This window comes from Bos taurus, chromosome 22 (assembly GCF_002263795.3).
Source record: "Bos taurus isolate L1 Dominette 01449 registration number 42190680 breed Hereford chromosome 22, ARS-UCD2.0, whole genome shotgun sequence".
Taxonomy (NCBI): domain Eukaryota; kingdom Metazoa; phylum Chordata; class Mammalia; order Artiodactyla; family Bovidae; genus Bos; species Bos taurus.
Genome location: NC_037349.1, coordinates 57,281,964 through 57,309,403, shown reverse-complemented (window position 1 = coordinate 57,309,403; position 27,440 = coordinate 57,281,964). Strand labels below are relative to the sequence as shown.

At 43.8% G+C, this 27,440-nt stretch overlaps 1 protein-coding gene across 14 annotated transcripts in view; it reads left to right on the top strand.

Annotated features, from left to right (window-relative positions):
• The window catches only part of NR2C2 (nuclear receptor subfamily 2 group C member 2), a 115,032-nt gene that overhangs the window by 60,820 nt on the left and 26,772 nt on the right, over positions 1–27,440 (top strand). For 12 of the 14 annotated variants that reach the window (XR_003031713.2, XR_003031714.2, XM_024982465.2 and 9 more), the window contains one exon: positions 13,977–14,087. Coding sequence is in view for 12 of the 14 variants with exons in the window: in XM_024982465.2 (XP_024838233.1) it covers positions 13,977–14,087 (111 nt within the window). In the remaining 2 variants the exon portion in view is untranslated. Of the gene's footprint in view, positions 1–7,062; positions 12,074–13,976; positions 14,088–15,061; positions 15,107–27,440 lie in introns of those variants that run through there. The other 2 variants (XM_059879506.1, NM_001192061.1) reach the window with 2 other exon arrangements.

The following is a 27,440-nucleotide window of genomic DNA, read 5'->3' as shown; positions in this document are numbered from 1 at the left end:
TTTCCCCATCTATTTGCCATGAAGTGATGGGACCAGATGCCATGATCTTCGTTTTTTGAATGTTGAGTTTTAAGCCAACTTTTTCACTCTCCTTTTTCACTTTCATCAAGAGGCTCTTTAGTTCTTCTTCACTTTCTGCCCTAAGGGTGGTGTCTGTCATTTGCGTATCTGAGGTTATTGATATTTCTCCTGGCAATCTTGATTCCAGCTTGTGCTTCATCCAGCCCTACATTTTGCATGATGTACTCTGCATGTAAATTAAATAAGCAGGGTGACAATATACAGCCTTGATGTACTCCTTTCATGAGTTGGAACCAGTCTGTTGTTCCATGTCAACTACTGCTTCTTGACTTGCATACAGATTTCTCAGGAGGTAGGTAAGGTGGTCTGGTATTTCCATCTCTTGAAGAATTTTCCACAGTTTGTTGTGATCCACACAGTTAAAGGCTTTGGCATAGTCAATAAAGCAGAAGTAGATGTTTTTCTGGAACTCTCTTGCTTTTTCGATGATCCATTAGATGTTGGCAATTTGATCTCTGGTTCCTCTGCCTTTTCTAAATCCAGCTTGAACATCTGGAAGTTCACAGTTCATGTACTGTTGAAGCCTGGCTTGGAGAATTTTGAGCATTACTTTACTAGCGTATGGGATGAGTGCAGTTGTGCAATAGTTTGAACGTTCTTCTTCAGTTTTGTCCATTTTGTTGATCTTTTCAAAGAATCAGCTTTGATTTGTTGATTTTTTATATAGTTTTCTTATTATAAATAATAATCTTTATTATATCCTTTCTCTTGCTAACTTTGAATTCGGTTTGTTCTTTTCTTTTTTACTCTAGTTGTAAAAGTTAGGTTATTTGTTTGAGATTTTTCTTCTTTTTTTAAAAAATCATTTGTAGCTCATAAGTTTCCCACTTAACACCACTTTTGCAAATTCCCTAAGTTTTGGTATGTTATGTTTTTGTTTCCATTCATTTCCAAGTTTTTTGTTGTTTTTTTTTTCATTTCCAAGTTTTTTATAATTACCTTTATGGTTTCCTTTTTGATTCATTGGTCATTGAAGACTGTGTTGTTTAATTTCCACAAATTTGTGATTTTTTCCAGTTTCCTCTTATTGGCAGTCTCTAACTTCATTCTTTTATGGTCAGAGAACACTGTCTGATTCAGTTCAGTTCAGTTCAGTTGCTCAGTCATGTCCGATTCTTTGCGACCCCATGAATTGCAGCACGCCAGGCCTCCCTGTCCATCACCAACTCCCAGAGTTCACTCAGACCCACGTCCATTGAGTCGGTGATGCCATCCAGCCATCTCATCCTCTGTCGTCCCCTTCTCCTCCTGCCCCTAATCCCTCCCAGCATCAGAGTCTTTTCCAAGGAGTCAACCTTTCGCATGAGGTGGCCAAAGTACTGGAGTTTCAGCTTTAGCATCATTCCTTCCAAAGAAATCCCAGGGCTAATCTCCTTCAGAATGGACTGGTTGGATTTCCTTGCAGTCCAAGGGACTCTGAAGAGTCTTCTCCAACACCACAGTTCAAAAGCATCAATTCTTCGGCACTCAGCTTTCTTCACAGTCCAACTCTCACATCCATACATGACTACTGGAAAAAACATAACCTTGACTAGACAGACCTTTGTTGGCAAAGTAATGTCTCTGCTTTCGAATATGCTGTGTAGGTTGGTCATAACTTTCCTTCCAAGGAGTAAGCGTCTTTTAATTTCATGGCTGTAGTCACCATCTGCAGTGATTTTGGAGCCCCCCAAGATAAAATCTGGCAGTGTTTCCACTGTTTCCCCATCTATTTGCCATGAAGTGATGGGACCAGATGCCGTGATCTTAGTTTTCTGAATGTTGAGCTTTAAGCCAACTTTTTCACTCTCCTCTTTCACTTTCATCAAGAGGCTTTTTAGTTCCTCTTCACTTTCTGCCATAAGGGTGGTGTCATCTGCATATCTGAGGTTATTGATATTTCTCCCAGCAATCTTGATTCCAGCTTGTGCTTCTTCCAGTCCAGCGTTTCTCATGATGTACTCTGCATAGAAGTTAAATAAGCAGGGTGACAATATACAGCCTTGACGTACTCCTTTTCCTATTTGGAACCAGTCTGTTGTTCCATGTCCAGTTCTAACTTGCTTCCTGACCTGCGTATAGGTTTCTCAAGAGGCAGGTCAGGTGGTCTGGGATTCCCATCTCTCTCAGAATTTTCCAGAGTTTATTGTGATCCACACAGTCAAAGGCTTTGGCATAGTCAATAAAGCAGAAATAGATGTTTTTCTGGAACTCTCTTGCTTTTTAGATGATCCAGTGGATATTGGCAATTTGATCTCTGGTTCCTCTGCCTTTTCTAAAACCAGCTTGAACATTTGGAAGTTCACGGTTCATGTATTGCTGAAGCCTGGCTTGGAGAATTTTGAGCATTACTTTACTAGCGTGTGAGATGAGTGCAATGCATTGCCTTTCTTTGGGATTGGAATGCAAACTGACCTTTTCCAGTCCTGTGGCCACTGCTGAGTTTTCCAGATTTGCTGGCGTATTGAGTGCAGCACTTTCACAGCATCATCTAAAGGATTTGAAAAAGCTCAACTGGAATTCCATCACTTCCACTAGCTTTGTTGGGAGTGATGCTTCCTGAGGCCCACTTGACTTCCTGTCTTTTAAAATTTGCTGAGACATAAGTTTTGGCTGCATTTATGGCCCGTGCTGGAGAATGTCCCTTGTGTACTTGAGGAGAATGTGTATTTGTTGTTTCATGGTAGAGTGTCCTGTTATAGTGTGTCCAGTCTCGTTAGTTTCTCTTGTGTTAAGTCTTCTCTTTCCTTATACATCTTCTGTCTGATGGTTCTGTTCCTTCTTGAGATTGCAATATTGAAGTCTCCAATTATTATTGCAGAACTGTCTATTTCTTCCTTAAGTTGTATTAGTTTGGACTTCATGTACTTTTCTGGTTATTAAGTGTGTAACTTTGTGATTATTGTATCTTCTTGCTGTGTTGAATCTCTTATTAGTATCCTTCTTTGGCTTCCCTGGTGGCTCAGAGGATAAAAGAGTCTGCCTGCAGTGCAGGAGACCTGGGTTCGATCCCTGGGTTGGGAAGATCCCCTGGAGAAAGAAATGGCAACCCACTCCAGTATTCTGGTCTGGAGAATCCCATGGTTGGAGGAGCCTGGCAGGCTGCAGTCCATGGGGTCACAGGAGTTGGACACGACTGAGCAACTTCACTTTCTTCTTTCTTTCTTCTTTCTTTGTCTCTTAAACCCTTTTAAAGTCTACTTTGTTTGATTTTAGAACAGCTACCTCTGCTCTCTTTTGGTTTTTGTTTGCATAAATTATCTTTTTCCTTCCTTTCCTTTTCAGTCTGTTTGTGTCTTGGGTTCTAAAGTGAGTCTCCCAGGCAGCATGCAGTTGAAACAGAATGTCTCAACGGTGTTCCGCCATTGTCTCTCTTGATTAGAGAGTTTTATTGATTTGCATTTAAAATATTTATGTATGCAGAACTTCTGTCATTTTGCTCTTTGTTGTATATATGCCTTCAGCTTTTCTGTCCTTCATTTCCTGCATTCCTATCTTCTTTTATATTTAGTTGATTTTTTAGTAGTGAAATGTTTAAATCACTTCTCATTTTCTTTTGTACCTATTCCATGGCTGTTTTCTTTATGGTTACCATGAAGGTTACATATAACATCCTAAAGTTGCAAATTCACACTAGTATGAACTTACACCAGCTTAATTTCACTCACTGTCAAACGTTTTTCATTTACAGCTCCGTCCCTACCTCTTTCAGTAGTTGATGTCACTGATTACATTTTTATGCCCCAAAACATAAGCTAATAATTCTTTTTAAATACATTAGTCTCCTTAATTATGTAGAAAAAAAGATTCTGAGTTTCATACCAAAGATATAGCAATAGTATTTACAATAATTGAGGGTTTTTTAAGTGTATTTTTAGGAAGCAAAAGGCCCAGTGGTGAACCGTTGCCACAGTGACGCTGGCGTTTTATGATCGCCACGTGTTTACATGTGTTGGCGTTCTTGTTTCCCAGGGTCCTACCGTCTTTCCTTTCTCCTCGCAGGTCTCTCTTGAACGTTTCTTGCAGGGCAAGGCTAGTGATCACAAATCCCCTTAGCTTTTGTTTATCTGCAATGTCTTGGTTTGTCTCTCACTTTTAAAAATATTTATTTACCTGTTTATTTCAATTGAAGTATGTATATGTGCGAGTGCTCAGTCACTCAGCTGTGTTTCATTCTTTGTGACCCCTTGGACTGTAGCCCACCAGGCTTCTCTGTCCGTGGAACTTTCCAGGTAGGAATACTGGAGTGGGTTGCGCTTTCCTTCTCCAGATCCTCCAGACCCAGCGACTGGACCTGGGTCTCTGTGGCGCCTGCACTGGCAGGTGGGTCCTTTAACACTAGCGCCACCTAGCTGATCTGCAGTGTTGCGTTCATTTCTGCTGTACAGCAGCGTGACTCAGTTATACATGTGGTTTATTATGGGATATTGAATATAGTTCCCTGTGCTACACAGTAGGACCCTGCTTATTTTTTGTGTATTGTGTGTGTGTGTGTAATGAAAGATTTTTACATATTAGATACAGGGAAGTCATTCTGTTTTATGCATGAGTTAACTTGAATTTTATGCTCAGTAGAATAGCCTGTTCGTGACCTATCAAACATGCATTGTATATCTGCCTTAATTATTAAAAAGAAAAGGTTACATTGACCAGAAGAATGTCCATGTTAAAAATAAAGATTAAATTCCTGTCTTCTTGGATTGCCATTGCTGGTTCTCCTTTGATGATAAGACTCTCTTCCAAGGTGCCAAGGCCTTGCCGACTTGCTGATCTCTGATCCACGTGGGGTTTTGTTTGTTTTTGTTCTTAAACCTTGAAGAAATATAATGTTCTTTGTTTTGACAAGATGCAGAACTCTGCTTGGCAGCCATGCTTCTCCAGAGGAGCTGGTCAGAGTAATCTGGGAAGCTGGCCTCTGGGCTAGTCTTCAGTTTGGCTCACAGAAAACATTTCTTATTATAGAGCATTTATTGGTTATTTTTATTGACATTTGTATTTGCTAATCCCAGAGTCCTAACTTGTGCCCTTCCCCTTTGGTGACTGTAGTCTGTTTTTTGTGTCTGTGATTTTGTTTCTGTTTGGTAAATAAGTCCATTGGTATAGTTTTAAAAGACAACATATAGGTGATACCGTGTGCTATTTGTCTTTCTCTCTCTCTCTTGGCTTAATATGATAACCTCTGGGTCCATCTGTGTTGCTGCAGACGGCATCATTTCATTCTTTTCCCCCATTCTTTTTTATGGCTGAACTGCATGCCACTATATACACACCACATCTTTGTCCACCCATCTGTCGGACATTTAGGCTGTTGCCATGTCTTGGCTATTGTAAGTGGTGCTGCCATGAACATTGGGGTGCATGTTATCTTTTCCAGTTAGAATTTTCGCCAGATTTATGCCCAGGAGTGGAACTGCTAGATCATATGGCAGCTCTGTTTGTTTTTGTTTTTTCTTAAGGAACCCCACACTGTTCTCCGGGCTTCCCAGGAGGCACTAGTGGTAAAGACCCACCTGCCAGTGCAAGAGATGTAAGAGGCGTAGGCTCGATCCCTGGGTCAGGAAGACCCCCTGAGGAGGGTGTGGTAGTCCACCCCAGTGTTCTTGCCTGGAGAACCCCATGGACAGAGGAGCCTGGCGGGTACAGTCCATAGGGTCACACAGAGTCAGACACGACTGAAGCGACTCAGCACACACGCATGTACTGTTCTCCATAGTGGCTGTGCCGGTTTACACTCCCACCACAGTGTAGGAGGGGTTCCTTTTCTGCAAACCCTCTCCAGCATTTGTTATTTGTAGACTTTCTGACCATGGCCATTCTGACTGGTGTGAGGTAATACCTCATTGTTGTTTTGATTTGCATTTCTCTGATAATTAGTGATGTTGAGCACCTTTTCATGTGTCTTATTTGCCAACTTGTGTGTCGTCTTTGGAGAAATATCTAGGTCTTATTTTTTTATTGGGTTGTTTGCTTTTTTTGTTACTGAGTTGTATGAGCTGTTTGTATATTTTGGAAATTAAGCCCTTGCTGGTTACGTTATTTGCAGGCATTTTCTCCCAGTCCACAGGTTGTCTTTTCATTTTGTACATGGTATACTTTGCTGTGCAAAAGCTTGTAAGTTTTATTTTTATTTCTGTTGTCTTGGGAGACTGAACTAAGAAAAGTATGCTATGATTTACGTTACAGAATGTTTGGCCCGTGTTCTCTTCTACGAGTTTTATTGTGTCATGTCTTATATATGTCTCAGCCATTTTGAGTTTATTTTTGTGTAGGGTGTGAGGGAGTGTTCCAGCTGCTTGCTGAAGAGGCTGGCTTGTCTTCGTTGTATATTCTTGACTCCTTTGTCTGAGATTAATTGACAATAGATGTGTGGGATTATTTTGGGGTTCTCTGATTTTGATTACTGTAGCTTTGTAGTATTATCTGACGTCTGGGAGGGTTATGCTTCCAGCTTTGTTCTTTTCTCTCAGGATTGCTTTGGCAATTCTGGATCTCTTATGATTCCATAAAAATTTTGGAATTTTGTAGTTCCATGTAAAATGTCATGGGTAATTTAATGGAGAATCCCTTTAAATCTGTAGAGTGCTTTGGGTAGTATGGTCATTTTAACAATATTCTAATCCAAGAATATGGTGTCTTTCCATTTTTTTGTATGCATATTCCTTTGTCAGTGTTCTAAAGTTGTCAGCATATAAGTCTTTCACCTCCTTGATTGAGTTTATTCCTATTCATTTTATTTTTTAATGTGGTATTTAAAGGAATCTTTAAAAAGATTTTTTCCCTTTCTGCTATTTCATTGTTAGTGTAAAGAAATGCAACTGATTTATGTGTGTTAATCTTGTATCCTGTTACCTTGCTGAATTCGTTTATCACTTCTGGTAGTTTTTATGTGGAGTCTTTTTATACCTAGTATCAGATTGGATGGCACCTAGTCTAAGACTCATGGCTCATTAATAAGGCCATGATGCCTTTATACCCAATAGTCCCTAATCCTTATATACTTCTGAAAAAAAGACCCCCAGACAGCAGCTGGTTCTCACTCTCAGATTTAAAAGATGCCTTCTCTTTCATCCCATTGGCACCAGAATCACAATACTTGTTGCATTGAAGTAGAACTCCTCATCAGTACCCCCTCAGTAGCTGACCTACCCCAAGGCTTTATTAGCCCTCATCTTTTGGAGCAGGCTCTAGCCCAGGATCTACAAGACCTAACTCTTGAGGGAGGAACATTTATTCACTATATTGATGATCTTTTGATTTGCTCCCCCACTCAGTCCCACACCATTATATACACCACTCAAGGTCCTTAATTTCCTGGGTTATTGGGGTTACAAAGTGTCCAAATCTAAGGCCCAGTTGGTACAACAAGTGTCCTATTTTGGGATTATTTTTACCCCTGGTAGATGCAGCCTTCTGGCAGATTATACACAGGCGATACCCATCTACAGATTCCCACTACCCATAAACAACTACAAGCATTTCTGGGCCTAACCAGGTACTGCAGAGTCTGGGTACCTAACTGTGGTCTCATGGCACAGCCCCTTATATCAAGCATTAAAAGGTAAGGAAGATCAGATACCCCTCAAACGAGAACCAGTCCAGCAGGAGCCATGGACACTTTAAAAAGCCTCCTCCACAGCACTCCCACTTTGGGTCTACCTAACCTTTCCTAACTGTTCTGACTCTGCACCCAGAAAACAGGGAGTGCGGCCTTAGGAATCCTAACCCAAAGACTGGGAGAAACCACACAGCCAAAGCCTATCTCTCCAAACAGCTGGAGTCCACTGTGAAGGCTGGCCTCCCTGTCTTAGGGTGCTAGGAGCACTGTCCCTTGTAGCTGAGGGAGCACGGAAATTTACTCTGGGAGCCCCATTCAGGTTCTGATTGCTCACCAGGTACCAGGCCTACTAAATGATCACAAATTTTCAGATAGCAAATTCTTTTATTTGAAAGCCCACAGATATGTTTGAGTATTTGCAAAACTTTAACCCCAGCAACTTTACTGCCCATACCAGGAAAAGATGACCCTACTCAGACTTGCTCCGAGATCCGGATAGTTTCTCCCAGTGTCCACCCAGACCTCTCAGACCAACCCTTAGCCAATACTGATTAAATCTGATTTACTGGTGGAAGCAGTTATATTACGGAGAAGACAGTGGCACCCCACTCCAGTACTCCCGCCTGGAAAATCCCATGGGCGGAGGAGCCTGGTGGGCTGCAATCCGTGGGGTTGCGAAGAGTCGGACACGACTGAGTGACTTCACTTTCACTTTTCACTTTCCTGCATTGGAGAAGGAAATGGCAACCCACTCCAGTGTTCTTGCCTGGAGAATCCCAGGGACGGGGGAACCTGGTGGGCTGCCGTCTATGGGGTTGCACAGAGTCGGACATGACTGAAGTGACTTAGCAGCAGCAGCAGTTATATTACAGAAGGAAAACACAAGGCTGGATACACTGTTGTGTCCCTTTATGGGAATATTGAAGCCCGAATTCTAGCCCAGGTGACGTAGGGCTTCCCAGGTGGCTCTAGTGGTAAAGAACCTGCCTGCCTGTGCAGGAGCCATCGAGACTCGGGCTTGATCCCTGGGTGGGGAGACAACCTGGGGGAGGGCGTGGCAGCCCACTGCAGTGCTCTCGCCTGGAGAATCCCTCAGATGGAGGGGCCCGCGGGCCGCCACCCATAGGGTCGCAGAGAGTGTGACACGGCCGAGTGACCGAGCATGCGTGCGGCATGTTGGGTACGTATGTTAATGAGTATAATATACCTTCTTGTATTGATCCTTTTTTTTAATCATTATGCAGTTTCCTTCTTTATGTTTGTTTTCAGCTTTTGTTTTAAAACCTGTTTTGTCTGATATGAGTATTGTTACTCCTGCTTTCTTCTTCTTTCTGTTTGCATGAAATTAGATTTTCCATCCCCTTACTTTCAACCTATATATGTTCTTTGCTTTAAAGTGGATCATTTGTAGGCAGTATATTGTAGCCTCTTGTTTTACTATCTGATCTGGCACTTTATGTCTTTTGATTGGAACATTCAGTCCATTGACATATAATGTCATTGTTGATAGATATGTATGTACTGCCATTGTAAACCTTGTTCTCCAGTTGATGTTACATTTCTTCTTTTCCTGTTGTGGTTTGATGGTTTTCTTTTATATTATGCTTGTGTTTTCTTCTTTGTGGTTTTTGTGAATATACTGTATGTTTTTGATTTGTGTGTGTGAGTCTCTCAGTTGTGTCTGACTCTTAGTGACCCCATGGACTGTGGCCCACCAGGCTCCTCTGTCCATGGGATTTTCCAGGCAAGAATACTGGAGTGGGTTGCCATTTCCTTCTCCAGGGGATCTTCCAACCCAGGGATCGAACCCGGATCTCCTGAATTGAAGGCAGATTCTTTACCATCTGAGCTACCAGGGAAGCCCCCATTTACTTTAGACTGGTATTCATATATATTCCAAACATATTCTAAAAAACAAACAAAACCTGTTTTCTTACCTCCCACACATTTTATGGTTTTGATGTCTTTTATGTCTTCATGTTTATCCTTTTCTTGTTTGTTGCAGCTATTTTCACTTTCACACAATTGTTTTAAAATGTTTTAATAGGTCTACTGATCTGTTTACGCTGTCTACTTTCTAGTTGCATTTTTCTCTTTCCTGTAGGTTCTTCCTTCTTTCCAAGTTATTTAACGTTTTTTAAATAGTTTATTTTAGCTGCGCTGGATCTTCATTTTCATGTGCAGGCTTCCTCTGCTTGTGGTGAACTGGGGCTGCTCTGCGTTATAATGTGCAGGCTTCTCTTGTGGTGGCTTCTCTGGGTGTAGAGCACAGGCTCTCGGCCTGTAGACTCAGGAGTCAGAGCACAGAGACTCAGGAGTTGCCGCGCGCAGGCTCTAGAGCGCCAGCCCAGTAGTTCTGGTGCACGGGTTTAGTTGCTTCATGGCATGTGGAGTCTTCCCATATTGGGAATTGAACCTGTGTTCCTCCTTTGACAGGCAGATTCTTACCTACTGTACCACCAGGGACGGCCCCTCCTTTACTATTTAGAGAAGACCTTTTGGTATTTTTTTAAGAGTAAAAGTTTAGTCTTCCTGTATTATTTTAGTTTTTGCTTGTCTGAGAAATTCTTTATCTCTCCTTCTCTTCTAACCTTGCTGGGTAGAATGTCATAGGTTGCAGGTTTTTCCCTTTCAGGATTTTGAATTTATCTTTGTCACTTCCTTCAGGCCTGCAGTATTTAGTAGAGAAATCAGAGGATAGCCTTATGGGACTTCCCTTTTAACCCCTCCCCCCCCCCTTTTTTTTTGCAGCCTTTAGAATCCTCTTTATGTTTTGCCATTTTAATGATAACCTCCCTCGCCTTTGAAGGACTGTTTTGCTGGGTATAGGATTTTGGATTGACATATTTCTTTTCTTTGAGCACTTTGAATGTATTAGCCAACTGTCTTCTGGCCTTCAAAGTCTCTAAAGAGAAATTGGCAAATAACCTAATTGTGGATTTTTTGTATGTGACAATTTGCTTCTCTTTTAAATGCTTTCAAGATTTTCTCTTCTCGTCTTTTGAACTTTGCTTATAATGTATCTTGATTTGGGTCTCTGTGAGTTCCTCATATGGTGAGCTTGGATGTTTATGTTCATGTCTGATCAAATTTGGGCAGCTTTTCAGCCACTGTTTCTTCGAGTGCTCTGCCCACACCCCTCTCTCTCTGATTCCCACAGTGCTGCTGGTCTCACTGCTGGTATCCTGCAGGCCTCTTTGGCACTGGTCACTTCTCTCCAATCTTTTTTCTTTCTGTTCCTCAGATTCACTAAATCCCATCAAGGTTACTGATTCTTTTGCTTACTCGAATATTCCTTTGAATCCCTTTAGTGAATTTTTCATTTCAATTTCTGAACTTTTTAGCTCCAAAATTTTTTTGCTTTCTTTCTAGATTTTCTGTCGCTTATTGGTATTTTGATTTTGTTCATATATCATTCTCTGACTTTTCCACATCTTTCTTTAGTTCAGTCCTTATTTAGTGCATTTGATGTGAGATCTTTTTCAGATGTAATTTTTGTTAATTTTTTTTTTCCTTTGACTGGGCCATACTTTTATTTCTTTGTATGCCTTGTGATTTTGTTGTTGAAAACTGGACATATGAATCTAATAATGTGGTAACTCTAGAAATCAGATTCTCTTTCTTGCCAGGTATTTGCTGGTTTTTGTTAATTTGTTTTTATTGTAAGCACTTTCTGTAAGCAACATCCTGACATGTAAATTTAAGGTCTTTTCTAAACATGTGTCTTTCCCTAAGCATGTGTAGTTACTTTCTAATTTTTCCTGTATATGCAGTTAGTTTGAAAGTCTTTGTCTGTAATGTCTAATTCCCAAAAGAAGAACAAAGAGAAAAGGGGGTGGTGGGAGAACAAACCAGTCTTTTAAGTCCCCTGGAAATCACTTTAGTAGAGATGGGCATTGGCAACAGTAGGAGGAAGTGCAAAGACCATGGATGCCACCTCCTTGTCTGCACCTCTGGGATCAGAAGCAGTCAGCAATTGGCGCACGGGTCCCCAGTTTTGGAAGACAAGGACCCTTTCTGCCACCCTGGCTCCCAAGGCTGTGTGCAGGCTGCTTCCGGAGTGTGTGCACAGTTCCCTGCTCTGGGATAGGGGCGGGGACAGGTAGCTGCACTGTTGTGCTAGGAGCTGGAGTTGACCAAAATTAACCGCACTGTATCGTCCAAGTCTTCCCCCGGAAATTGCAAGCCTCCATTGGACTCTGGAGTTCCACAGTAGTCCCATCAGACAGTTTCTGAAGTCTGTCTGTGATCTAGGTAGAGAGACAGATTCCTGGTGCTTCCTACTCCACCATTTCCCTAGAATTCTCTCTCTTGAATTAATTGTTTTTTATATAATAGGAGTGAGGTGTCCAGTTTCATTCTTCTATTCTTCCATCACCATTCGTTGAAAATGCTCTTCTTTCCCCATGGAGTTATCATGGCACCTTTGTCAAAAATCATCTGACCATTGATGGAAAGGTTAGTTTCTACGCTCTTTGTTCTGTTTTATTGCTCTATTAGTCTATTTTTATGCCATTGCCACACTGTTCCGATTACCATTGCTTTCTAATAGGGGCTTCCCAGGTGGCAGAGAACCGGCCTGCCAATGCAGGAGACACAAGAGACAAGTAAGTTTTGAAACCAGGAAGTTCAGTCCTCCAACTTCGTTCTCTTTCAAGATTGTTTTGGCTATTCTGGTTCCCTTGCATTTTCATGAATTTTAGGATGAATTTATCAATTTATGCAATACATGCAGCTAGAATTCGAATAGCAACTATATTGAATCTATTGATCAATTTGGGTAGTATTTACATTTTACCAGTATTAAGTCTTCTGATCCATGAACACAGATGTCTTTATGTTTATTTACATCTTAATTTCTTTCAACAGTGTTTTGTAGTTTTCAGTATACAAATGCTATATTTTGTTTGTTAAACTTATTTCTAGGTATTTTCTTGTGTTTGATGTTATGGTTAGTGGGATTGTTTCTTTAATTTTCTGAGTGCTCTTTGCTAATGTATAGAAAAATAACTGATTTTCATATGTTGATTTTGTATTCTGCAACCTTGAAACTCATTTATTAGACCTAGTAGTTTTTCTGTGGAGTCTTCTGGATTTTCTGTATAAAGGATCATATTATCTGCTAATAGGGATCGTTTTCCCTCTTTCCAGATCTTGCTGCTTTTATTTCTTTTTCTTTTCTAACTGCCTTGTCTAGAAGTTGCAGTATGATGTCAAGTGGACATGGGAAAGTAGACTTCCTTGTCTTGTTCCTGATCATTGGGAGAAGGGTTTTAGTCTTATATCATTAAGCATTATGTTAGCTATATTTTATAAAGACTTGTTAACAGGTTGACATATCAGTACTTCTTAGTTTGTTGAATGGGGTGTTGTTTTTTTTTTTTTGTAATCATGAAAGAGTATTGAATTTTGTCAAATGCTTTTTCTGTCCATTGAGATGATCATTTGACTTTTGTCCCCTTCTAAGGTATATTTTATTGTTTGATTCATATGTTGAAGCAACCTTGCATTCCTGGGATAAATCTCACTTAGTCATAGTGTATGGTTCTTTATATGGTTCTGGATTCATTTTGTTTGGATTTTGTTTCAGATGATTGCATCTTTATTCATAAGGAATATTGATCTGGGTCTATAGTTCTCTTGTGATCATCTGTCTGGTTTTGGTATTAGGTATTATTGGCCTCATAGAATGAATCAAGAAGTATTTTCTTCCTCCTCCTCCTCCTCCTCCTATTCTTCTTTTTTTTTAAGTTTGAAAAATATTGGTTCATAACATACTTTTATTCAAAGAAAAATAATACCTGATCACTTCAGGTGTCCAAGTGACTGTTCTGAACCTTGAACCTTTACTTTGATGGGTACTGACCTTGTGTTACTGATGAACTTTTTCAAGTTTCACCCCGTGGGGTGGGAGGTTGCCAGGCTCTTTGACAAGTACTAATAATGGTAGTTTACAGTGTAATTCTGGTTCTGTTTGCCATCCTCAGCAGTACTGTGAGAGCGTTTCTTCTGAAAACTGTCATCTCACAGGAGTGCTTTATAGCTGGCTTTGTAGACAGTGGGGGGAAAAAGTTCAAAGATGATTTCTAAGAAGTTATTTTGGTAGCTTTATATTTAATTGATGCTGCACAGAGCAGACCTGAAAATTCCTTTCATTTTTTCTTGCATTTTCAACATTAGAAACAGCTGTTTGAGCTGGTTTTCAGGATCCTTCTGGAGAAGCGTCTCGTTGATGCTTTGTCATCCTGAACTACACATTTTGTCACTCGGAGCCACAGTGAAACCAAGGGGCGCGGTCCTCAGACGCCCACTGGGAACCTTTCTGAGCCCCCTTGTGATCCAGCCCGCTTCTCGCCCACAGGTACCACGTACACAGACTTCTCGGCCGGAATCTCCAGGGATGACCAGCCCCTCCCCGCGCATCCAGATAATCTCCACTGATTCTGCGGTAGCCTCACCTCAGCGCATTCAGGTACCTCCCCAGTCCCCCTGGGGTCCAGCCACCCACCCTCCCTGAATCCGTTCCAAAAACAGAGCTGCCTGAGGGTCTCAGGAAGGAGCTGTGCTTCTTAGGCATCCAGTATAGTGCAGTCTCATTTATGTTTTAAAATGTGAAAGAAGAAAGAGTTTACATTTGCTAAACTAACTTACTTTTAATCTAAAAGTCTGAAGTGTCACTTCAAACTATTGGAATGAAGTACCGTTTTATAACTTTTGAACTTCAGAACTGAGAGGCAGCATGTCCTAGTAAACTAGCAGTTAAGAGCGTGGACCCCGCTTGAAGTCAGATCCCAGTGCTCCACTTTATCGCTTTCCTAACATCTCAGTTTTTTCATTTAGAAAATGTGCATAATAGTAGTGCTTACCTCATAAGGTTATTAGGAAAAATCAGTGGATATTACTTGTAAGATGCTTAAAGCGGCACTTGGCACATGATAATGTTCAGTGTGTCCTCTTTATCTATAATAACTATTTGGCACCCCACTCCAGCAGTCTTGCCTGGAAAATCCCGTGGACAGAGGAGCCTGGAAGGCTGCAGTCCATGCGGTCTCGAAGAGTCGGACACGACTGAGCGACTTCACTTTCACTTTTCACTTTCCACTTTCATGCATTGCAGAAGGAAATGGCAACCCACTCCAGTGTTCTTGCCTGGAGAATCCCAGGGATGGGGGAGCCTGGTGGGCTGCCATCTATGGGGTCGCAGAGAGTCGGACACGACTGAGCGACTTCACTTTCACTTTTCACTTTCCACTTTCATGCATTGGAGAAGGAAATGGCAACCCACTCCAGTGTTCTTGCCTGGAGAATCCCAGGGATGGGGGAGCCTGGTGGGCTGCCATCTATGGGGTCGCAGAGAGTCGGACACGACTGAAGCAACTTAGCAGTAGTAGTATCGTTCCTGTTAACTATTTCATATTCACTTATGGGAAGGTTAGCCTTCCCCAGGGCTCTGAGCCTGCCTCTGGCTCACTGAAGAAAGAGAAGATATGTGTATTGAAATCATGACCAGCAAGCAGGAAGAAGGGGAATGCTGATGACTCAAATTAGATTCATAGTTACCTCAGAAGGCTGAATCAGAAGACCAAACCAAAGCATGTGAGCAGAAATGAATGGCAGAAAAAGCACTAAATATGTAACAGAAGTCTGAGAAAATACCAGGCAGCCAGGTATTCAAGTGAATTAGTTAAGGATCGATTTCATTTTCAGTTTGCTTACTTTAAGCTAAGTAAAAGTGAGCAGTAAGCTGTAATAAGAAGATGGTTTCTGTAGTGTTTCCCCATTCGTAAAAGTGATTTTATGGATTGTTAAAAACTAAGCATAACAGAGTTGTATTAAGGAAAGTGAAATGAGTTGTTAAAAATTGTATTTCCATCATGCCTATTTTACATAAGTTAATCATAAAACGGAAGTTCATATACTTGTAATTTTTTTCACTTCACACCAAGTAGGACACACATATCTGAGTGTTTGGAAATTTAGAAGTTATTGGTCCAATGAGGTTTTACTATTCTTCAGAATTAGAAACTTTATGTAGCTAAGTTATTTTTTCTTTCACTTTGTTCTTATTTGCTGATTGTGACTTGAAAATGAGTCCTTTATAGTTTAATGTAGTAGGTATTAGGATCCTGCCTACATAACTCTCCCAGGTTTGGAAAAGGGACTAACTTTGTATGTTTAACTATGGCTGTTACATTGTGGTTTCACAGCCATCCAAGGGCAGGTGAGAGCACAGAACACTCCCCCAGAAGACTCCAGCTAGTCTTGGAGTTAGTGCATATTTCGAGAGAGAGTGTACAGCCCCCTGTGTTGGTGTAAGAAGAATCCTTGTTTTCTTAGGGGCTGTGCGGGCATCCCAGTTCATCCAGAGGGGTATTCCCATGCCCTGGCGCTTGGTCCGTGGTTCCACCACTGTCCTGGCTAGAATGCAGGTTCTTGAGCCACAAGTCTTGTAGAATGGATCTGTGGTGTTGTGCTTTCAGTTTCTCTAGGGAAAATAACCCCTTAACATGAGTTTTATGTGTAGTAAGTATAGCTGAAAATCTTTTCATTGTGAACTGTCAATAAAATTGAATATACTTTGCTTGAACTGAAGTGTGTTTGAAAGTTTGGTATTTTAAAGAAGAGTTATGGTCATAACCAATGTAAGTTGGTTTCTAGTTCTTGATGTTGGCGCCGATGTCTTCTATGAAGTTTTCCTTTCTAGCCCTGACTTAAGCGTTGGATCTCCAACCCATTGTGGGAAAAGAGTTCATTTCCTGATGTTTTAGTGAGTAATCAGTGCTCTGACCTAGATAGTAGCTCTGTGATAAGTTTGTGAGGGAAGATTATTCAGTAAGGATGGCAAGCTGTGCAACATTTAGAAACTTTTGGCTCTGAACGGAACGGACTTTAGGAGTAAATCCTGTGTCTCCTCAGTTGTGTGACCCGGGGAAGTTTCTCTAACATCCGTAACTGTCAAGTGGCGATAGTGACAGTGCCTGTTTGATGGCGCTGTAAACAGGTGAAGAGGTAGTGCCCGTAGCCTATAGGGAGTAGACGGCAATAGGGTTAGCGTCTGTGTTACGGGTTTTTAATGTTGTATTTCCATACAAGTTCAGACGTAAGGAAAATAATACATAGGAATCTTGTATTCCCTTTATACAGATTCACCAGTTTTTGCTGTAACATTCTGAATGTATGTATGATGTATGTTTTTCTGAATCATTTGAGAATAAAAATAGAGACATCATGCTGCTTTGCCCTGGATACTTCTGTTGCATTTGCTATGGAGAATGACATTCTCCTATGTATTTACACTACAGTGATCAAAATCAGGCAATTTAATATTGAAACAAGCCATTATCTAATCCATAGTCCAAATTCTAAAATTCATCAGTTTTCTCAACCAAGTCCTCTATAGTTGTTTTTTCCCCCATCCTAGGATTTCTTTTTACTGTTTATAATAATGACAGCAAAAATCAAGGTGCCAGTCAGCACACGACCAGCAGCACATCCAGTCGTGCAGACCAGCAGAGGGCCGCCCCGCCGGTGGGTCTGTGTCACTGCTACATGTCAGCCCACTGGTTGCAGAAGGGCTTTGCGACCACGTGGGGAAGAGCGACGCTCCCGGTGTGGGGAGAGGCGGACTTGTGACTGGGTGGAGAGCTGTGGTGTTTGGGGGATGCAGAAGTCCCGTGCAGAAAGTGTGGGAGGAAGAAGATGGCGGCAAGAGGGAAACACCGGCTTGTCTGAGAAGGAGGCCTCACTGGAGCAGTCCAGTCACAAAACCTAGCTTCTCGGGAAATTTCATGAGTTTCCATCATATGCAGTCTTTCTAGGCCAGTGGTTTTCAAGCTCGGTCCTTTATTACTTCCAAGATTATGCGCATATTACGTTCAAATGTCATTTTTTAATCCAGCTTTTAAAGTGATCTGTTGTTCAGTCACGTCTGACTCTGCACACCAGGCTTCCCTGCCCTTCTCTATCTTCTAGAGATTGCTCAGTTTCCTGTGCATCGAGTCAGTGATGCTGGAGATTAAAAGAGAAACACTTGGCACAGTACGCACCAAAGTTGACGTGCTGGGGGTCACTGCGCTCACTGGACGCCACCTTCCTTCTCTCTGGGGCGGATCTTGGCTTAAAGCTTCTTTTCCACCTGTGGATTTTAAGGTGTCCCTGAGCTATTCCTCCACACTCTCCATTTCACATTTATGTTTTCAGTAGAGCATAATTGTACTTATTGTTTGACTGAAGGAAATGTTTAAATTTAAGCTTATGAAATACATTTATATGATATGGTGCTTTTTTATCTCCTCTATTTTTTGGATGTTTCACCTGTTACTAGAAAAGACTTCTGCTGTTTGTTTTTTAGAAGTTTGGAATCTGCATTACATTCCCCAGGGGAGTGCATCCCGGGCTCCTGCAGCTTCCTTCCCTCGGTCTCTTCCATCAGCTCTGTATTCCTTCGCGTCGTTCTTGAGCTGCCGGTGCCTGCTGTCTGTCCTTTCTCCATCCGCAGCCTCTGGTGCTTCCTCTCTTGCTCTGCTGACTCTGGTGGCTCCTCTCAGGTTCTCATAGGAGTTGTTTGTATGTGTTGAGTGGGTAATAGGTACACACCGTAACTGAGTCATACCAGAGAAAGTAGAAGATGAGTCTCCCTCTCCACGTCTCTCCCAAGAATGGCCACTGTTGCCGTATTGCTTAGTTTTTCAGAGTTGGCCTGCACCAACACCCGTGAGTGCACATGTGAGCAGCGCAGCATAGTTCACACGCCTGCCACACTCTGCCCGCACTGCTCTGTGCTTTACTCTTGGAGTAAAGTGGTACAAATAGAGCCTCCTCTTCTTATTAAGTAGGGTTTTGAGATTTCATTTTATGAATGTTGTGATAAATAACCTTTCACCTGAGAGTATTCCTGTAGGATCAATTATTCAAAACCGGGTCGCTGGTATTGAGAGTGTGTCGTGTAATTTTGACAGTCGTTGCCAAACTGCCTTCCAAAGAGGTTCTGCCAGTTTACTCCAGCCAGCCTGGTGTGAGAGCGCCTGTTTCCTTACATACTCAGTGAAATATTTTGAGAGGGAGTGTGTGTGTGTGTGTGTGTGTGTGTGTGTGTGGTGTGGTGTGTGTGGGTGTGTGTGTGTTTTATGGCCCAGAATGTGGTGTGTGTGTGTGTGTGTGTTTTATGGCCCAGAAGTGGTCTGAGTGAATGTTTCATGCAGGCGTCAGAAGAATGTATGTTCTGCTGTTGCTAGCTGGAGGACTTTATGAATGTCAGTTACATCAGGGTGATTGATAGTGCTGCTCAGGTCAGCTGTATCCCGACTGATCTCCTGCCTGCATATCTGACAGAGAAGCGACACCTCCAGATGGCCGGTTGACCGCTTCGTCTCTTTCTGGCAGTTGTACCCGTTTTGCCTCGTGTGCTCTGCTGCTCTGTTGCTAGGCGCATGCACATTAAGAGGATTGTTACGTCTTTGCGGGAGATTGAGCCATTTTATCATATGAAGCCCCTCTCTATGCCTAAAATTTTCCTTGTTCTGAAGTCTGCTTTGTCTTCACATTGAAGTAGTTACTCTAGCTGTCTTTTGACTTTTCACTTTTCACCTGTCTGCGTTTAGGGTTTTCTGTAACAATGAATAGTCGAGTCTTTTTTTTTTATCCAGATGACAGTCTCTTTTGGATGGTGTATACAGAACACCCACATTTAAAACAGATTGTCAATATATTTGAACTAATATTACCGTGTATGTAACTGTTTCTGGTATGATGCCAGGCTTCGTTTTCTGCCTTTTCTAGTTTTGATTGAGCAACTTATCTGATCCACTTTTATCTCTTTTCTTAGTGTATCACATGTACCTCTTCACAAGTGTTTTTAGTTGTTGCCCTAAAGTTTACAATTCACATTTTAAACTAATCTAAATTTATCGTCAACTGACAGCACCCTGTTTCACCTATAATGGGAACCTTTTCACAGTATTGCCAACCCCTGCCTCCCATCTTTTGTAATATTGCTGTAATTCATTTCACTTACCCACATGCAGTAGTCACCCAGTACATTGTTACTTAATTTTAACAGTTTTTTTTTTTTTAAGATCAATTAAGAATAAGAAAAAGAAGATTTAGTTTTGCCTTCATTAATTCCTTCTTTGGTGTTCTCCCATTCTTTATGTAAATGCAAGTTCCTGATCTGTTCCATTTACCTTCTGCCTGAAAAAAACCTTGGGACATTACTTACAAGGCATATCTGCTGGTGATGAATTTGTAGTTTTTGTCTGAGAAAAGCGGCTTCCCTGGTGGCTCAGAGGTTAAAGCGTCTGCCTGCAATGCGGGAGACCTGGGTTCGATCCCTAGGTTGGGAAGATCCCCTGGAGAAGGAAATGGCCACCCACTCCAGTACTTGCCTGAAGAATCCCATGGACAGAGGAGCCTGGTGGGCTACAGTTCACGGGGTCGAAAAGAGTCGGCTATGACTGAGCGACTTCACTTTTTTGGTCTGAGAAAGTCTTTATTTCACTTTGACTTTCTTGATGTTGGGTTGTCTTTTTTTTTTTATGATTTTCTGTGAAATACATGACATAAAATTAAGCATTTTAAAGTAACGAGTTCAGTGGCATTGAACATATTCATAATATGGTGCAGCCACCTCCTCTGACAAGTTTCAAAACATTTCTTTCACTCCTTCACTCCCCTTACCCACTGTGCAGCTTTCCCTGTGCCTCCTCCACCTGGTCCCTAGTGGTTATCTGAACTCCATCTCTGTGGATTTATCAGTTCTGGATATTTACTATAAATGGAGTCACACAGTATGTGACCTTTTTTGTGTCTGGCTTCTTTTGTGTCTTACATAATGTTTACCCACACTTATGGCGTGTATGTTATTCTTTCTTAGGGCTACATAACTCTCCACCGTGTGCCATAATTGATTTATCCGTTCATTGATGGAGCCGCCTTCACTGTTGAAGGATATGTTTGTCAAATGTAGAATTCTGGTTTGGTGGTTCATTTCAACAGCATTTGAACTATTTTGCTCTATCATCTTCTGTCTTGCATGGTTTCTAAAGACAAATCTGCTCTAAAATTTTTTTTTTCTTTATTGGTGAGGTGGACTTTTCTCCCAAAGGGAGAGTGGGAGAGAAATCTTTTCCCATGTTTTTGACAGGGAGAGTTAACTTTTTATCTTTTTTGGTCTTATAAATAGGATATACTTAAATGTAGTTTTTGAGTTCTTACTGTGCTTGATGTTCTCTAAGCTTCATGGATCTGTGGTTTGGTGTTTTGTCATTAACTACGGGAAGTTCTCACCTATTATTACTTTGAATACTTCTTCTTCTGGTATTCTAGTTACGTATCTGTTCTCTCCTGCAGCTATCCCGTGGTTCTTGGGTCCTGTGCTCTGGGTTTTGTGTGTCGCGTGTGTATTCTGCATTGGTTTCTTCGTGCTTTCCCCTTCACGTTTCAGTGGAGGGCTTGTTCGGGCCTGTCTTCAAGCTCACCGGTGGTTTCCTTGGTTGTGCCCAGGCATACTTCATTTCTGCTGCAGTGTGTTTGATTTCTAGCATGCTATGTTTTCTGAGAATTTTCATATCTCTGTAGATTTATCATTTGTTCTTACATGTTGTCTATTTTTTTTTTTCCTTCAGAGATCCTTAGATACTGATCATGAGTTATTTTAAATTCCTTATCTGAAAGTTCTAACATTTGTGTCACATCTGAGTCTGGGTCTGATGCTTGTTTTGTCTTTCCAGATTGTATTTTTCTTATGTTTTGAAATTCTGTGTATTTTTTTTTTGCTAAATGTCAGACAATGTTGGCTGTGTTAGACAGCAGGAACGGAAGTGCATCAGCCTCTGTATGAGGCGTTGTTGTTCTGGCTGGGGGTTGCGCTCTGTGTAATGTTTGCTGTGGCTGTAAGTGGCTGAAACTTCAGATTCCTCTAGATGCCTTTGTTTCTGTCCTCTTGACTTTGAGCTGCCCTAGATATTCCTCCTCAGAGAGTTTGTATCTTGAAGCTCAGCCGTAATCTGCTGTTACCATTCTGTAGCCTAGTTGGTAAGGTGTAAGGGAAGGGTGGTTGCTGTTCAGTCACTCAGTTGTGTCCAACTCTCTGCGACTCCATGGACTGCAGCACGCCAGGCCTCCCTGTCCATCACCAATTCCTGGAGCTTGCTCAAACTCATGTCCATTGAGTCAGTGATGCTATCCAAGCATCTCATCCTCTGTCATCTCCTTCTCCTCCCACCTTCGATCTTTCCCAGCATCAGGGTCTTTTCTAATGAATTGGCTCTTCGAATCTGGTGGCCAAAGTATCGGAGCTTCAGCTTCAGCATCAGTCCTTCCAGTGAATTATTCAGAGTTGATTTCCTTTAGGATGGACTGGTTGGGTCTCCTTGCAGTCCAAGGGACTCTGAGGAGTCTCCTCCAATGCCATAATTCAAAAGCATCAGTTTAGCTTGGTCAGTAAAGAACCTGCCTGCAAGGCAGGAGTCTTGGTTTCTATTCCTGGGTTGAGAAGATCCCCTGGAGAAGGAAATGGCAGCCCACTCCAGTATTCTTCCCTGGAGAATCCCGTGGACAGAGGCACTTGGCAGGCTGCAGTCCATGGGGTCACAAGAGTCGGACGTGACTTAGCGACTGAACCGCCTTCCTTACGGTCCAGCTCTCACATCCATACCCGACCACTGGAAAAACCATAGATTTGACTAGACGGACCTTTGTTGGCAAAGTAATGTCTCTGCTTTTTAATACACTGCCCAGGTCTGTAATCTTATGACGAAATCTCAGTATTTTCGTGGTCCTCTGTCCTTGGGCTATGACCTTCACAAGTATTTATTTATTTCCCCTGCCCCCACTTAGATGAGAAAGGCAGGGTAGAGGGACCTGGAGTTGAAGAAATGGCCTTTCCGCAGTGGGATAAGACAAGTCTCTGGTAAAGTCTTCTCTCCTGGGGAACAGACCTTGGTTACGTTGAGTTTTTTGTTTTGTTTTGTTGTTACCAAGAATACTCTTCCCTCTTCCCCTGCCAGAGTCACCAGAAGATCATTGTCATTTCTTTACCAGGAGACCCAGGTGGGTTCCTGGAGCTGAAACTCGTGAGCATGCGGGACCCTCTGTGACTTTACCCCCGGAGTCTCTCACCCCCGTCCTAGTGTACACGAGGTCTCCAGCCTCACTGGGATCACCACTTGGGTTTCCTGCCCGCTTGGCTTCTGACCCACGTAAGCAGACCTTAGACTTGACGCATCCACTTCTCTCCAGATCTCAGTGTGCCTCACGGTCAGCTCTCTGATGGGCCCTCAAGGAAAGTCCTTGGTTTTCAGTTTTTTTTTTAAGGACGGAATGATGACTTCCCAGCCCTTTATGTGTGGAAGTTGCAACTGGAAGTGTACTTTGAGCGTGACTCACCTGTCTGTAGTTGGTTGGACATCCTCACCTGGGCATCTCACACTTGGCAGGCCAGAAGCAGACTCTCAGTGCCTGCCGCCTCTCGCCCGTCCACTGCCTGCTCAGGCTGGAGACCGGAGGGCCGCTTCTGGCGCCGCCTCCACGCTGGCGCCCCCCCGCCTGCGCCCGCCTCCGCGCTCAGCTCTCCCCAGGGCCACCCCAACTGCCCCCCAGCTGCCAGTTTCCAGCCAACATCTAAGAAGGTCTTTGTTTCCCATCATTCCCTCACTTAAAACTTTGAGTGTATTTAGAAAACAGATTTTATCTTATTTAAGAAAGAAAACTTTGTCAGGTATTTTACCCACCTGAACTTGTAGGAATTGAGGCGTTCGTGGGGCCAAATGGAGAATGGGCCAATGTTTTATCATTTCGCCTGTGAGCAACACTAATTATTCATATGAGTTATTTATTTAAAAAATCATTTACTTTTTTGTGTAGTTCAAAAAATGTTTAAACATTTTTTACCGTTTTCATTTTAAGTTTCGTTATCTTTGCTGCTGTTCTTTGTTATGCTCTAACGTGTGCTGGCCTGTAGTGATGACAGAGTTTGCATGTATTACATAAAGACCTGTGTGTCTGTCTGGGATGCATGTGTGAATGTCTGTGTATATAGAATAGTATAGGGCAGGTCTCCAATAGCACAAGAAACCGGAAGACCTGCTTCTGGGGAACAGCCCCTGAGTGGCTCTCACTGTGCTTAGAGGCCCACACTCCCCACAGGGCCAGCCCCCTCCCCTCTAGATCCTTGGGCCTGACATCAGTTCCCAGAGCTCCTTCCTCTCAGGACGTCCCTCATCAGAACATGTCCTGTTGCTTAGAACACACTTTCCCCTAGACCTGTACCTGCCACCATTCTCCTTATCCTTGAATCTTCTTTAAAACGTCACCTCATCACAGAGGCATTTCCTCATCTCTCTTTCTAAAGTGCCTGCATTTTTCTCTTACCCCAGCCTGATCTTTCCCCTCAAAGCATGTATCATACACTTAAATTATTTCCTGGTTGGTCTGTTTACTTGTTTTTTTGCCAGTCTTTCTCATTAAACTAAAAGCTTGGTGAAAGCAGGCACCATCTCCGTAATGCCTGTCTCTAGCCTAGTGCCAGCAAAGGTCCGTCTAGTCAAGGCTGTGGTTTTTCCAGGAGTCATGTATGGATGTGAGAGTTGGACCATAAAGAAAGCTGAGTGCTGAAGAATTGATGCTTTTGAATTGTGCTGTTGGAGAAGACTCTTGAGAGAGTCCCTTGGACAGCAACGAGATCCAACCAGTCCATTCTAAAGGAAATCAGCTCTAAATATTCATTGGAAGACTGATGCTGATGCTGAAATTCCAATACTTTGGCCACCTGATGCGAAGAACTGACTCATTGGAAAAGACCCTGATGCTGGGAAAGATTGAAGGCGGGAGGAGAAGGGGGCGACAGAGGATGAGATGGTTGGATGGCTCGATGGACGTGGGTTTGAGCAAGCTCCGGGAGATGGTGGTGGACAGGGAGGCCTGGCGTGCTACAGTCCATGGGGTCACAAAGAGACACACCCGAGCGACTGAACTGAAGTGAGCCTAGGGCCTGACACGCGTGAGTGAGCCGCAAAAGAAAGTCCTGATTTACTCAGTGGGGGAGAATTGATGAGATGAAATGGCTGAGACAAGGCTTCCCAAGTGAGGGGGAGAAGTGAGAGAGCTGAGAGAAGGGAAGTACTTTCATCTCGGTCCTGTTATGTTCCAGGCTGTGTGCCAAGCACTTTGACGTGTGTTGTTTCACTTCCCTGGAGATCCTTTTTATAGAGCTGTAAGCAGGCTCAGAAAGCGAGAGGGCTGCTCCACGCTGACGCGGCTGGAAGGCAGTGGGCAGGCATTCCAGTCGTGGCTGCAGCTCCAAGCGCCATCTCAGAATCACAGACTCAGGTGTTCCCAGGCCCAAGCAGCAGTGGAGGAGGAGGCGGGGCAGGGGTTGGGGAAACCAGCTAAAGGGGCAGCCACACCCACCCCGCTGGCACCGGGGGGGACGTGGGCCCAGGATGGCCAGAGCTGCTCGTTTGTTAAAAAGAACTGTGTGTGTGTGTGTGCGCATGGGTGGTCATTTGTGTCCGACTCTTTGTGACCCCGTGGACTGTATAGCCCGCCAGGCTCCTCTGTCCACAGGATTCTCCAGGCAAGAATACTGGAGTGGGTTGCCATTTCCTCCTGCAGGGGGTCTTCCCAATCCAGGGGTTGAGCCCCCAGCTCCTGCATTGCAGGTGGATTCTTTACCCCGAGCCATCAGGGAAGCCTGAAGAGCAGTAGACAGGACTTCTGTGGGAAATACCCCACTTTTAAATGTTGTCAATTGGAGTTTAGTTTTTTTTTTGTTTTTTTTTTGTTTTTTTTAATGTAAAAGTTGGAGAATTGAAACGGAAGTTAGGTCATGACTGGCTTTTTGCCTTCAAGCCGTCCCTTTGCAAGCTCTTTTTTCCAGTAGAAACGATGGGCCCAGCCTGGCTGGAACAGAGAGGGTGAATAGACGAGAATGGCAGCATGTGAGGCCATCGCTGAGAGCCTTTTGGATTAGAACCCGGGGCCTTGGGCTGGTAGAGCGCAGTCGGCACTGCTCTGACAGGGCTGCACATCCCCAGCAGTGCCCACCCTTTGCAGACTGAGCGGCGAACGCCACACAGGGCTAGCGGGGAGAGATGGCGTTATGGCTCAATGCTCAGGAGCTGTTGCTGACACTAAAAACGGGCGTGGGTTCAGTGTAAACTGCCATGCTACGTGTGTCCACAGGAGTGCACGCAACCCAGTGCACGCGGCCTTCACTTGAAGGAGACTGGAGCTCACTTGTAGAGGGTGCAGGGACCACGTCCCGGGGGCCCCTGTGCTGGCTTCTCCCGCACCACTCGCTTCACCGGAGGCCTTCTTTGTGTTCACCTGGTGTTTCTCACTGAAAAGAGTGTTACAGACACACTCACGATTCACATTAGACACACGTTCTTCTCTAGTGTATCAGTGCATGGACTGTACAGCCCTTGGAATTCTCCAGGCCAGAACACTGGAGTGGGTGGCCTTTCCCTTCTCCAGGGGATCTTCCCAACCAGGGGTAAGAACCCAGGTCTCCCACATTGCAGGCGATTCTCCACCAGCTGAGCCAGCAGGGAAGCAGTGTATCAGTCACATCAGAACAAAAGTGCTTTTCAGAACCAGCATTAAAGCCGCACTGATAGGAAGCAGGCTGCGGAAGGCCTTAGCCTTAAGAGTCAGAACAGTGTCCCTTCTTCAGTGCTTCCCCACCGCTCCCTGCCTCGCCCGCAGTTTGTTAGCGTTTGCAGGTTGGGAGTCTGCACATTTGTTCCAAGTAAAGAAATTAAAGCTTGCGTCTTGTGTGTGTTTCCTGGGGCTGCCGCAACAGATTACCACAAACTGAGCTGCTTAAAACAACAGAAGTGTGTTCCTCTTCTGGGGGCCAGAAACCCGGAATCCTGGTGTCGGCAGGGCCGGGCTCTGTCTTACGGTTCTAGGGGAGCATCTCTGCTTGCAGCCGAGTCACTGCCGCCTCTGCCTTTGTTGTCACGTGGGCGCCTTTTAAAGGGCAGCACAGTGCGCTGCCACTCAGGTCAACGACATCCGCAGGGGCTGCCCCAAGTTAGGTCAGCTGTGTGAGTCCTGGGGGCCAGGGCTGAGACTTCGTTCTGAGGGGACATGATTCTCCCTGCCACACCTTTCTCCTCTGAGGAGACTTAATCTTTGGATACGTCCCCTCAGTTTACTGTCTCCTCAGTCTCATTACGGAGTCTGCCTGCCCATGTGTGTTAGCAAGGTCTCCCCACCTCATGGTCACTGTGAGATTCCAGAACACTTCAGGAAGAAAGTGAGAGCTGACAGGTGTGAAGAGGAGGTCAGACCTCTGACTCCCAGATCTCCAGGCTAGGGGAGGGCCTTTCGAAGGCCATTTAGCTCCCCTCCTCACGAGTAGGCAGGAGGCCCTCCCTTGGCCGCCGGGACATGTTTTCTCACCCGGTCCAGTTCTCTGTCTCCAGTTGGACTGCTCCAGGGGCCCGGCACACCGCAGCTAGTAACGGTGAAAGGTCCTTCCTGTCCTTCCCGCTGAGGGCCCTGCTTCTAGCGTGGTGGGCCTTTGGCCCCTTGGCGGGAGTGACAGTGTGCGGGGCCTCTGGCCCGCGCTGTAGCAGCTCTGCATGGCCCCCTCTCTTGCCTCAGCGTCACTCCCTCAGAGCAGTCTCTCCTCCTCAGGCTGCCCCACGCCCTGCCCGTGTCGGGCTCTCTTCGTTCCCCTGCTGTTTGGCATCCTCCGTGGCGCTGGCGCTGACTGTGCGATGGCTGCATGGCCGGTCTGTCCTCTGGCAGGTGGGCTCCCCACCGGGTTCACGTCTGCACCCTCAGTACCGGGAGCAGCGCTCATCAGCGAGCAGCT